The sequence below is a fragment of the Hevea brasiliensis genome, unplaced genomic scaffold (genome assembly GCF_030052815.1).
Source record: "Hevea brasiliensis isolate MT/VB/25A 57/8 unplaced genomic scaffold, ASM3005281v1 Scaf1, whole genome shotgun sequence".
In the NCBI taxonomy this organism is placed as follows: domain Eukaryota; kingdom Viridiplantae; phylum Streptophyta; class Magnoliopsida; order Malpighiales; family Euphorbiaceae; genus Hevea; species Hevea brasiliensis.
Window position 1 is genome coordinate 8,808,017 of NW_026614585.1, and position 13,675 is coordinate 8,821,691.

The 13,675-nt window shown below is 27.8% G+C and overlaps 2 protein-coding genes across 3 annotated transcripts; both read left to right on the forward strand.

Annotated features, from left to right (window-relative positions):
* Window positions 1–846: 846 nt before the first annotated feature.
* Window positions 847–4,765, forward strand: LOC110656001 (polyprenol reductase 2). 2 transcript variants are annotated; one of them, XM_021812527.2, is made up of 6 exons: window positions 847–1,329; window positions 1,939–2,288; window positions 2,563–2,797; window positions 4,203–4,301; window positions 4,417–4,507; window positions 4,593–4,765. In XM_021812527.2, exons 1-6 carry the CDS (start codon window positions 1,171–1,173, stop codon window positions 4,643–4,645), a joined length of 987 nt encoding a protein of 328 aa, XP_021668219.2. In that variant the 5' UTR covers window positions 847–1,170; the 3' UTR covers window positions 4,646–4,765. The 2 variants fall into 2 exon arrangements, with proteins under 2 accessions (XP_021668219.2, XP_021668210.2); XM_021812518.2 differs by having other exon boundaries at window positions 849–1,329; window positions 4,417–4,488; window positions 4,593–4,764.
* Window positions 4,766–5,194: 429 nt separating this feature from the next.
* LOC110656024 (V-type proton ATPase subunit c4) lies at window positions 5,195–8,042 on the forward strand. The gene is made up of 3 exons (XM_021812542.2): window positions 5,195–5,417; window positions 6,063–6,348; window positions 7,684–8,042. Exons 1-3 carry the CDS (start codon window positions 5,339–5,341, stop codon window positions 7,814–7,816), a joined length of 498 nt encoding a protein of 165 aa, XP_021668234.1. The 5' UTR covers window positions 5,195–5,338; the 3' UTR covers window positions 7,817–8,042.
* Window positions 8,043–13,675: the final 5,633 nt, after the last annotated feature.

Genomic DNA, 13,675 nt, shown 5'->3' on the forward strand with positions numbered 1-13,675 from the left:
TTAAACTAAATTAAATTAATTACAGGTTTATAATTCAAAGTGCATGAATTTTTATAATTAAAAAAATTTCAATTAAAATAAGAGTTGCTTATCCTATACCCATTTGAAATTTTAATATAACTAGTCAAATAAAATTAATTAATTTCAAAAAAATAAAATTAATTATATAATAAATTTGCAACGAATGAAATTTGTAATTTAAAAAATATAGAGTTAAGACTTAAAGTTATTATAGATTAGGTTTTTATGTTACTGTTATTATTAATTAGTTTTTGTCTAAAAATAATTTTAATAATGTAATATAATATTAAGACACTTTATAGATTAATATTTAATTTATAAAATTTATTTTAATTTTGTTAAATAGTGATATACAATTAAATTTAATATTTTGATGTTTAAAAACAATTAATAATTTTTTTGTTATTCAGAAATATTTTTTTATTAATTTGTTTTGAATCAAAGTAAATTGTAATTAAAAAGTTTAATATAATAAATTTCTTAAATTGATCTATTAAATAAACGATTTCACTAAAAATCTTTTTCTTTTTGGTTATTACATTATATGTCATAAATTATAAAAAGTAAATATAATATTTTGTTAAAAAAGCCTGTAAAAAGACTGAGGAAAAAATAATATATGCTGTTTATGTTTATATTTTGCTAAAAAATTATTATTTATTTTTATAATTAAATAACTAAATAAAAAAGAAAATTAAGTCTTTATTTAAATTAAAGAATATTCACAATTAAAATAATTAATTAGTTAAATTTTTTTTTTTTACAATAGAGAAAGGAGAGTCCAATTTGTTTCTTTGTCAAAATTCCACATTGAGAGTTTGTTTAAAAAAAAAACCTCCAGATTGAGAGTTAGCCCTGTCATCCTCAACAGAGCCAAAAATAACCGATTTTTAAACTGCAGAAAAGAAAATCTAGGTTTTGATTTTGTTTTCTGGGTGGGGTTTAGAATAAATTTTCTGGAGCTTTTGGAACGGTGTGTGGATAGGTGGTGTTGGTGATGCTGGTTAGTGATGAGGCGCCGCTTCACATTAACATATTCACTAAACCTTGTTTCTTTAATATACAGTTCAATCCATGGTTTGTTTTGATAGAAGACTGTTGTTCTGGGAATTGTAAAACACTCCACTTCGATTTGGGTTCCTGTCAAAAATGGAGATTGGGCTTGTGGGTTTGTTAAGGGCTGCTTGGATAGCTGGGATTCTGCCTATAGTTATAGCTTCCTTGCCTTATTCTAGGCTTGGTTTATTTCATGGACTTGTTTTGGAGTTTGCAAAGAGAGGAAAGATCATGCAATCATCGCCTTACCATGTAAGTTGTTAATCCCCCTTTTATAACTTTTGTTGCGATTCCTTTTGCTTTTGAAGCACTGAACTTTGGAAGAGTGAAACAATAAGTTGTGCTGGATTTAGTTGGATGGATCATTGAGTTTCTCTTCCATTCTATTGCTGCTGTGATGATTGGCTATTGTCAATTCAAAGGTTAAAGGAGGTGAAAGCTATTTATATGCCCTACTTCTATTGTTTGCTGAAGATTTATACATATGTACACACTTAGAATCTAGAGAAGTTGATCATCTAAGGTTTTTCTGACAAGGAATAGACTAATATAATTAGTAGCCTAATTCATGAAATTGATTCTTTGTGTTGATTAGTACATTTGCGAATCAACATACTAAGTTTTCATGAATCAACATTCTGGAACTTGCAAAATGGAATAGAGATTTGTTGGTAGAAATTTGAAACCCAGTTTTCTTTTTTTTTTCCCAGATGTCCTGCCATTTCCTATTATGGTGAATTCTTTTGTTGTGTAGCAATGATAGTTTCCTAATCTTTTATATGCATTTTTCGGTGAAGATGTTTGTTTTGTAATTATGATTATATTTCCAGGCTTCCTAATTTACTCTATTTTGACATGTAGAAATTCACTGTTCCTCAAAGATTCTTCTCTCATTTCTATATGATGGCTGTGGTCTGGACAACCCTCCTTCTTCTTACTACATGGATATATGCATATAGAACAGCATCATTGGTGCCTGAGCCATACTTTTACTCTAGTATATCCAGCTACTTGGCAGGAGGTTCTAACATCTTTCCATTTCATAAATTGCATTTGATTTCTTCAGAGCATAGATGCAGCATTTGGCTTTCTGTGTTTTTGCTGCTATTAATGGAAGTTCAAGTCTTAAGACGTCTTTTGGAGACAATGTATGTATTTAACTACAACCCCTCAGCTCGGATGCACATTTTCGGCTATCTTACTGGCTTGTAGTGAGTTCCTTGAAGACCCTCTAAACTAGATATGTTTTTGCAGTCTTTCACACATGCACACATGCACACATGCTTACACACAAAAAGGGGGGAAAAAGATGTAACACTAATGTGGAAAGAAAAATATTATTTTCATGTTGACCACTTGCATATGCTACACACCTTCATTAATGAATATTATAAACCATCTTTCTGTTTGATATTGAAGAATTTGTTATGCAATATATTTCTTTTTGGACGTGTCACTGATTCATAGAATTCTTCTTGAAATCAGCTTCTACGTAGCAGCACCCTTGTCACTCTGCTGCACTTGTGCACCTGAGATGTTTAAATTTGGCACAAATGAAATTACTCAGTTTATTGTTAAAGGCAAGGACACAATGCAGGCCATTGAATTTGATTGGTATGACTTTGTGAATCCGCTTTTGAAGCTTGGATGGTGCCAGTGGGTTGGTGCTACCATCTTCTTTTGGGGTTGGATTCATCAGCTTCGTTGCCATGCAATTCTTGTGAGTACCACAATTTCATGATTACTCACTCATTTAAAGCAAATTGTGGATTAACAATGTTTTGTAATTGCTTTTCCTAAAAAAAGTTACTAGCTTTTTTACTTTTCCAACTAAAATTCTATATCTTTGTTGGAATTTTAATGGATTTTTCTTGCATATACTCTGTTTATACATGCCACAACTTTCATGGGTAGAGCTCTAACCATGTGAGTGGTGGTGCATATACATCTAGTATAGGTAAGAATTTTCCTGTTGGGCATGAGTTAATTATGACTAAAGATGGCTGTTGTGGTCTTCATTCTTCTCCTTGTATAAGAAAAAAAAAATTATACATTTATAGTCATTAACTTTATCGCTAATTCAACGCAATTACCAAAGTTTAGTTTTTATAAGCAAAATCACTTAGTTTTTCTTTGTTTTAACAAGTTCACTTGCTAGCTTTTTGTAGAGTTTTATGTAAGATTTTGATAATGTAACTAGGTAAAATCTTTTTCATTTAGTTCTATGATTGAAAATATGCTATAGGACATTAAAATTTTTTCCTTACTCGGTGAACACATAAAAAAACAAATTTGGTTAATCTCTTCAAAAATTTAGTAATAGTGACCTTACTGAAATAAAAATAAAGGTTATATGTTTTGGTCAATACAAATTGAAGTTTAGTGAATGTTTTTAAATTTATCAACAAGTTTATTAACCATTTTTAAGATTAAGCCAAATGATTTTAATTTAACTCTTTGAGATAACTTGTCTTCAAAGATGATAAATATTCAATTATAGAAGCATGTCCTTAATAGGTTGGTCAGTGCAAGGGTCAATTATCCAAAAGGAAGATTTTGGACAGTTTGATTTTTCAATAAAATGAAGTCAAGGTGATAAATATTTTAGATGGAAAATCACTTTTCTCTGAAGTTAGTACATCTTGTTATAGTTAATATCTATTAAAAACTACTTCATGTGAATGAATGTGCATCTTAGTCAATGATATCATGTTCATTAAATTTGTTCAGTTGTGATGTAACATAGTTGCATCATGAAAATAGTGTAAGTTATTTCTATTGATGAATTGTGGCACTAGTTTCTCTCGCAGCCTCTCGATTTTTCAAGCTAGTGGGAATTGGAGAAGACAGTGGGTTAGTAATACATGCACACTCGCACACACAAGCACATGTACAACATCAGTCCTTAACATTTCTTTATTCTCTTTTTTCTTGATTGTATGGAGCATAGACAACTGTCAAATGAACTTGTATGAGACAAAATGGGGTGAAATCATTCTGTAAGGCACCTATCCATGTTCATCCATCTGTGTTGATTTCATATATGTTAACAAGGATGATGAAACTGCTGCAAATTTAATAAGCCGACTCAAAATCCTCACATTCACTGTCCTGTTGTTAATTAGGGGTCACTACGAGAACATGGAAGAGGAATTGATGAATATGTTATCCCTTACGGTGATTGGTTTGAGATTGTTTCATCTCCACACTATCTGGCTGAGATTGTAAGTCAGTCGTTCTCACTCGAGCACATTTTGTGATTCTCTCCTTGATTAAGTGGTTGAAAAGCCTAAGGCCCACTTTTTATGCTTCTTCCTGCTTTATGGAAATGATGCACAGATTATATATGCTGGTATGGTTGTTGCTAGTGGAGGAGCAGACCTTACCATTTGGTTCCTTTTTGCATTTGTGGTATTATTCCTTGTTCATAGTATTTGGAAAATGCTTCTTTTTTAATTGAGCTTTCCTTCAGTCACCATACAAGACCTGAATGTTTTTGTGTTGGGTGGTGGCAGGTGGCAAATCTAGTATTTGCAGCGGCAGAAACACACAGGTGGTATCTTCGTAAATTTGACAATTATCCAAGCAACCGTCTCGCTATTATTCCATTTATTTATTAATACATGTATGTGGGTGTATATGTAATCACACTAGAGTATGCCAAACAATGGCTGTTGCAAATTGTAGACATTTGGTTGGAAAATTTTTGATAGAAAATCAAATTGGTTTTAGTTGATGATATCTAATTGTGGAGTTAATTTCTCAATGAATTTTCTCTTGGTAACTTCAAATTCGGGCTGTTAAGCTTTCATTGGTCGTCTAATACTTCTCTCTGCAATTGGGCCTTCAGGTCAGGTCATTAGGGACGTCGAATAATTTTAGTTTCTTCTAAAAATTATTTCTACAATAATTTTAAAAATGTTATTTCTAAAAATAAATTTAAAAACAAAATTTTTTTCTTATTATGATTATTGGCAAATTGTAAAAATTATTTTTATTTTTTTATTAAAATAATTTTATGGGATATATATGTTTTAAGCCCAAGCCCAAGCCCACTTCTGAAAAGTTTAATCCAAACCCATTGAGTTGGCTTTTAGATTTATAAAAATTTAACAGAACCTTTCTCTTCCACAAAGTTCCTTTCACCACCAAAAACAAACTACCAGAGAGAGATCAAGGAGGGATCGATACTCCAGACACTCTCTGCGATCTCAGATCCAAACGACACCGTTTTTTTTTTTTTTACATCCCTTAATTAACCATGTCTTCTGGATTCAGCGGCGATGAAACTGCTCCTTTCTTTGGCTTCCTCGGCGCCGCTGCCGCTCTTGTCTTCTCCTGTAACCATAACTCTATAATTTTCCTTGTCTTTAATTGTCTATCTTTTGTTTTAGATCTCACTGTGTGAATCTGTCAATTTTAAATTTTATATGTTTGTTTCCGAGAATCAGATAGAAAATCAAGTTTAGGTGTCTGATTGTTGGATCTGTCTGATGCAACTATATGCCTTAAGTGATCCCATTTTGTTTATTATTGGCGGTTTCTTAATCTTAAATTCCTAGCTTTTTCGCGATTGGGAAGGTTTAATGTTATTGGTGATGTTGCAGATCTTTGGTTATATTATTAGTATTGTCATTGTTCATTGTTGTAGCCCATTGTATAAGCTTGCTTAGTTTAGGATCCCTTGTTTGTTTCTCATGATTTGGAGGGACGGAGATCATTAAGATTCAAATTGAACATTGTTTTATTAGCTAAGATCAGTTTTACTCAATTAATTTAACTTTAGTTCCAAACTATATGCTGTTCACAACCCAATTCACTTTTTGCTTGAAAACGTTGTATTCAAGTTCTGGTTACAAACCAGTTGGAGTTCACAACCCAATTCACGTTTTACTTGAGACATTGTATTCAAGTGCTTTAAAATATATATATAAAAAAAAAATTCGAGTCTCTTTGATATGAATATTAAAGTTCATTGGGTTTAGGTATGGGAGCAGCATATGGAACAGCTAAGAGTGGTGTTGGCGTGGCATCAATGGGAGTGATGAGGCCTGAACTTGTGATGAAGTCAATTGTTCCAGTTGTTATGGCTGGTGTGTTGGGTATATATGGGTTGATTATTGCAGTTATTATCAGTACTGGAATTAACCCCAAGGCCAAGTCATATTACCTTTTTGATGGGTATGCACATCTCTCATCTGGTCTTGCTTGTGGCCTTGCTGGGCTTTCTGCTGGAATGGCCATTGGAATTGTTGGTGATGCTGGTGTCAGGTACATCTTCTGTCCTTTTTGGACCTAATTCTGCCATTAACTGATTACTGTCATGTCATTAATTTGTGTTATGTGCCTCAACCAACATTATTTTTTGCTTTCATGATTTGAAAAGTGAATTTGGTGGCTGGCTCCAAATTTTGCATTTGTTAATCTATGTGTGTTATGAAAGTTCTAACCATCACTGATGGTTCAAAAGCATGATTGTTCAACGAAGTCATTAAGTCTCCTCCCTAGTGTATCATATGCAAATGTTTTTCAACTGTCATTGAATGGTTGGTAGTAGTGTAGTAGTATTGGATATTGGCACACATCACGATGGGTTTTTACCATTGACACCAACTTTCATATGGGTAATTACCATAGGTTATATGAGCCACTTTGTTAAGAGTATTTGCCTTGGCCTTTGGAATGTGGCCTTGATGTGTTTAACACAAATTATAGCCCTAAAAAGGTTTGTTATCAGTGGCTAAATTGTCTTGGCTTAGGTACTTTTTTCTTCAAGTGAAACGAAATTTCCTCCAAACTAGTGTGACCACTTTTCATGCATCAATGCATGCTTGTAAACAGTCTGTTTTATTACCCCAAAAAAAGAAAAACTGCCTTGGATATGAAATGACATGGTTACATTCTTTATAGCTTCAACTGACAGAGAGATAGGAAATATGATTGTGTAATATGTACCATAGATACATGCAGACTAAGTTCCTTTAATAGATATTTCTTTTGCATGCATCATCAAATTTCCATTATTTGTTGTGATCATGTAACCATTCCGCATCTTGGTCAATATTAATATTTTTGCTTGCTTCAAAAAGTTGAGTTGTGTTTTAAAAAAGCTTTTTATGCAGAAGTTATTCATTTCTATTTATATGGATGGTTGGTTTTATCCTTGTATTGATGGTTGGTTTCATCAAATTATGGCTAGGTACACTGTTGGTATGGCTTAATTTAAGTCGCTTTACTTGTAATAATTTCAAAAAGAAAAAAAAAAAAGCTAAAAATGAATAAACATGGACTATTGTTTACTGGAGCAGTGTCATCATGTTTAATTGATGAGTAATTATTAATTTAACCTAAAAGATATTCTGTAGTTATGCCAAGCCTGTAGTGTTGTTAAGTTGGTAAAGGGAAGTATCTGGTTGTATAATTTGTTTAGTTTTGACATGTTCGTTTATCGTGAGAAAATTTTTATTTTTAATGTTTTTAGATAATTTTAAAAAGTTTGAGAATGCCTTTGTGGAACATTTGATCATGGCTCATGGCATTGCCTTAGCAAAACTTCATATATTGTGCTTCAATATTGATTATTTTTTTCCCCCTTCTGTTTGGCAGAGCTAATGCCCAACAACCAAAACTCTTTGTTGGAATGATTCTGATCCTCATTTTTGCTGAAGCATTGGCGTTGTATGGACTCATTGTTGGCATTATCCTGTCTTCCCGTGCTGGTCAGTCTAGGGCGGAATAAGCAGTGGGATTAGTACCTTTTGTTATTCTTTTATGGCTTAGTGGCGTGACTGCAGCGGAAAAAAAAATTTAATGATTGTTCACTAATTATTCATAGTTAGGAATCACTTGCAATGTTTTGAAATATTCTTATGGAAGTGTCTGTTCTGCCAGACCCTTAATTTCTTTGTGCTGTTTGCAGAGGTAGGATGAGTCTATCTTCAGAATAAAAGCTCATTAAGCTGTTATATGTTTGATTTTTCAATTTTTTTTGTAATGTATCAATGTATTTTCAATGGGTTTAGGAATGTAAGATTCCAAGCCTTTGGATGAGGGCAAGAGCACAATTTTTGGAAATTGGAGGCAGGTATGGTTCCACCAAGATAGCTCTCAATTATTGGACTATTAATTTAATGTTATCTTTTATTTAAATTGAATATGTAAATTAACATTTAATTTTTATTTGAAAATTTAGCAACACTTAATTTTTATTATAATTTAAATTTTTATTATAATTTATTTGACTTTTATAGTTTTATTTTTAAAATTAATACTCACAATTTGAATAAATATCTTGTTCATTTTGCATATGCATGTAGACACAATAAGGACATTATTTTAATTTTTTATTAATTTATTTTTTATTATATTTCTCACATCTCTGTAAAATGGCGATCTTTATATATTATATATACAATTGCAAAATTATTTCTTCAAAACTTATTAAATTATATTAATAATAATGTAGAGATGCTAAGCTCTATTTATATAGTTTTTACAACCTTAATCATATTAAAATTAAAAACTCTAATTTTAACTCTAATTTAAAATTATAAGTTAAATAAAACTATTAACTTCTAATAAAATAAATTACTATTTCTTTTTTGGTTAATAAATAATCCTAAATGTTTAAGATTTTCTACATCAAAGAATGTGACACAATTGATGATCTGAATGAAAATTACAAATTATAAATAGGGTTTGGCTCATCAAAAGTAATTTTATGGTTAGAATAATAATGTATATAACGATATAAAATTTAAAAAGATAAAATTTATTATTGATTATTTATAATATTAAAAAAAACTAGTAATATGTCTACACGTTGCGTAGGCTTATATTATTAATAATTTAATTTAATTCAAATTTTTATATAAAAATAATTATATTGATAAAGATATTAAATATTATTTCATCATATAAAGTTTAGACATTGTGAAAATAATTTAATAAATTAGTTTTGGCATATATTTGTTGATTATATTTTATATATTTAAAATTTTAAATATTAAACATCACAAAATAGAAAATTAGTAATATATAATAAATTCTTAATATTTAATATTGTAACTAATATGATTAGATTTTCAAAGTCATAATTAATTATAAATAAATATTAATTTTTAAATTTAAAAGAAATATATTAATAGATCCATCAGAATATAGAAAAATGGAAAAAAAAAACTTAACAATGCTTAAAAATAGAAAAAAAAATTTTAATTGATAAAATCATGACCATGAAAAACTTAAACCTCAAAAATATTTCCATATAAACAAAAAACAACTTTTTTTTGATAATAGAAGTGATAAACAATATAAAAAATTTTTACATCGATGATAATACAACATTATTTACCATAATTTTGATGACCATAAGTTGCTTTTTTACCATTAAAGTGTTTAATTGATTTTAAATATATAAAAATAATGACGAATTATACATTTCAAGTATTAAACTTCTCGTCTTTTATTATGGATATTAAAAAATTTTATAATATAATTTATTAAACAAAATATCATACTGTAAATTTTTATTCACTGAAAGACCATTAGACAAATTTAATTTGTCTCCATTTAAAACATTCATTGCTTAGACTACAAACCATTTCAAACTTCAATTTTCTTAATCGGAACTCTAAGAGTTTAGGATTGTTGGTCAAATACTAATTTCACGTTTAAAATTACATTCTTCCTGAAAAATTCTAAATAGCATTAGAAAAAGTAAGAAAAAAGAAAATGAGATGTCATAATACATAAATTCAAATAAGAGTTGACATACTTGCTAGTAAGAGAGCTATTTGAAAATTTACTGACAATTATCTCTAGCAAATTCATACAAAGGTAAATCATCTAAGCATCCCTCTGATTTCTCCCATTTAAACGCAGCCCTTATAGCTCTCTTGAGCTTAAAATGATCTTCAGTTATCACCAAGAAATATAACTTTTTTTATAGTCCAGTTATCGTATGTGCAAATAAAGCAGCATATAGAAAAATAAAGGAAAAAAAAGCTCAAAAACAAACAGAAAAAGAAAATGACAGAAAAGATGTAAGATATAAAAAGACAAAAAAATTGAGTTTAATTAGTTAATAAAGTGTCGTTTCCTGTTTCATATTAAATTCAGCTATTATTGGGGCTTGCCTATCTTTTTAACTTGCTAATATAATATATACATTTTCTATTATGTATTATTTCTAATTTTTAAAATATATTTTTTCTTTAATGATTCACATTATACATAAAGTAATTTATAATATAATTTAGAGAAAAATTAGAGAAAAATAATCTAACAAACAAAAAAAAAAACATAATTTAAAGAAAAAAGTGTAAAGTAAACATAATTTGAAGAAAAAAAGTGTAAATTCCAAATAAAATTAATTTAAAAATAGGAGTTATCAAATAATAAATAAATCAATTTAAATTAAAATTTTATTTATTTCTCTTAAGTAAAGGTTACTCAATAGGAGTGAGAAAATTATCTTATTTTTTATTTTTTTATGAAAATTAAAAAATATATTTAAAACTCATAGAAAATGCCAAGTAAGTAAGAAAAAGAAAAATACTTTTGTTCTTTACTTTTATATAATTATATAGATAGATTGAGTTATTTTATAATTAATATCAATAAATGCAAATTTAACCTTATAAATGGCTAATAATAAGGGATTGGTTTATTGATAAATGAATTAAGATTGAAACAATATTATTGTTGGGTTATCAACCTGTCATTTATTGGGTTGTTTAGTTATTATTTTGGCATTATTTGTTTGTAAATAATTATAATTAATTATCATGCACATATTATGTGATTAAAAATAAGTTGTGGTATATAGCTCTTGATTAAAAAATTTCAAATTTTATCCAATTTTGACAACTTTATCTAATTTTTTCAATTTTGGTAAAATCTCAAAACTTTAAAATGTTTAAAATTTTATTCAAATTTTTTAAATTTGGTTGTATTATATCTAATTTTTTTAATGTATTCTTCGACTTCATTTTCTGGTTAACCCAACCCTATTGATATCATCAAATAATTTTAAATTTCATTTTGATATCTATGATGTATCAAAATTTTTAGTCATTTAATTTGATCAAATTAGATAGTTTTATTCATGCACTCTCTTTTCTTATTATCACTAAATTTCATCCGAAAATTTGAATAAAATTTGAATAATTTTAAAAATATTGATTGATTTTATCAAAATTAAAAAAAAATTGAATAAAATTATCAAAATATAATAAAAGTTGACTGTTTTTTCAATAGGCCATTCATTTATTATATCACATTGTTGCAACAAAATGGCAAGCAACTATACTACTAAAATAATAACAAAACAAGGCATGATTTTTTATCCAACAAAATAATAAATTATATAATTATGAAATCATTGTAGAAATTATTTGTATAATTATTCAAATTAGATATGAATATTAATAATATAAATATCTCTCAATAGCATCCAAATAATTTCTCTTTTCATTTATTGTTTTTTCTTTACCTTTAAAAATATAATCATTATACAATAGTTATATTATAATTATTGATATCTTATCATAATCAATGATTAAAATGTACTCATTATATATAGTTACATTAAATAAATTTTTTAAATATAAAAAAAAAGATGTATATATATACACGTTCACTCGCACTTTCCATGGGGATAATTTTTTTTTGGGGGGACATTTTTATCTTTTAAGTTAGGTAAATCAAGGATGGTCCAATTCTTTTTCTTGTTCTTTTTAATTTTTCTCTGCCTGATAATATTGGAACAGAAACCAGATCATATACATATATATTCCAAGTTGCTGGAGTGACCAACTTGGTTGATGAATTAACCAACTTTCTTTCTTATTATAGCTTAAATTAAACAAAAGGATAAATTATAATAAGAGAAGTCACCATAAAAATGGAAGGCAACATACTTAGAGAGAGAAGAGAAGAGTAGGTTACCAGAAAAAATTAGGTCAAGTTTTTGGAAGCTTATATGTTTTGCTTATCTCCAACTTCACTTTCCACTTCAAAGTGGTTTCACTTCTCCACATTGCTTTGCATTTTTTTTATTTTCTTTATTTATTGTGATAAAATATTAATATCAATTATATTTTTAAATTCATCTATATAATTTAATTAAATGCATTAATTATATATTCATTGTTTTATTAATTTTAATATCCCCTTTCAAAATAAAAAATTAATATATAGCTAAAGCCTCCTTTAATTTAAGAAATATAAGTATAGAGAAGGGCAAGCTTTATTTAGTTAGTTTTGCAGCCAATATAACCACAATTAGAAAAAGGAACTTCTATTAACATATCCAAGAAGTGCACCATCTCCATCTTGGGTCATCATGAAAAAAGCACCTGTAGATGATTTTAACATTTTCCAAAAAGAAAAAAAATAGTTAGGTTATGTCATTTCCATTGCTCCTAATTATTTTGCCATTTATAATAATGCAAGTCACCATTAACAATAGATAAAAGAATTTTATAATCGAAGACAAATATATACACATATAGATTCAGAGCAAAAAATTCAAGACGAACCCTTTTATCAATGGGCTGATCCTTTGAATTTACATAAATAAAGAAAATTATTGCCTAGATCGAGTCCATCATCGATCTAAAGTACAATTATGTAATCAAAGTTCATTAATCAAATTACTATAAATCAAACTTCTAGTACTAACCTGTAATAATTTTTTACCATAATTTCTAAAACAATAATTTTAATTTATTGAATCAGTTTTTATTCAAGCAATTAATTCATTTTAAATTATTTAATTAAGGCCAAAATTTTACTTAGTGGGTTTTTTTTTTATGCAGGATTTGATAGGTTTTTTTGTTAAATCAAAATATAGTGTGAACATTGACTCCTTTTAGTAAAAAACTTAAATATAATGATTTTTTATTAGTTGAGTCTACTAGTGGAGTTTGTTTAAATTTTATAGTTTAAATTTTTCTACGAGCCATAGAAGCAACAAATTTTCAATAGAGCAATATTACAAAAGTTTTCTTTTATCGTTCAAAATAAAAAATAATCAGTACTACATGGAAGACTATTCTCATCTCAGATTATTCTCATCTTCCTAGATTATCTTCTAATAGAAATTTTCAATTGCTTATATTTATATTTTTATTTTCTTATGTGAAGATTATATTGTTCTTATGATAATTATGAATGAATTGTGAAATTTTTTTAAAAATAAATTTTCATTTTTCCTAAAATATCAAAAACTTTAAAAAAAAAAAAGAAAAGAAATTGTTAGGTTTAGATTTTTAATTTTTTGTATCATAAGATAAATTCTCACATTAAACTATTAATGTAATAATTGGAGATATTTAAAAATGTGAAAAATTCATATTTGGATAATATGATTATTTGACCATAAACCTAGTGTATTAATTCATGCTTGAAGATGAGTTAAGAACTTTAGAATTTCGAAGTTGACATTCTAGATATTAATAATCCATGTATTTACAATCTCTACTCTTGAAAGGTTGAAAAGAGACTATATTTTAAAGAAATATTGCAACTCCTACAATTAAATTTGAAGATAAATGATCAATTACTTTAATTTAACGATAGTATAATCATCCAA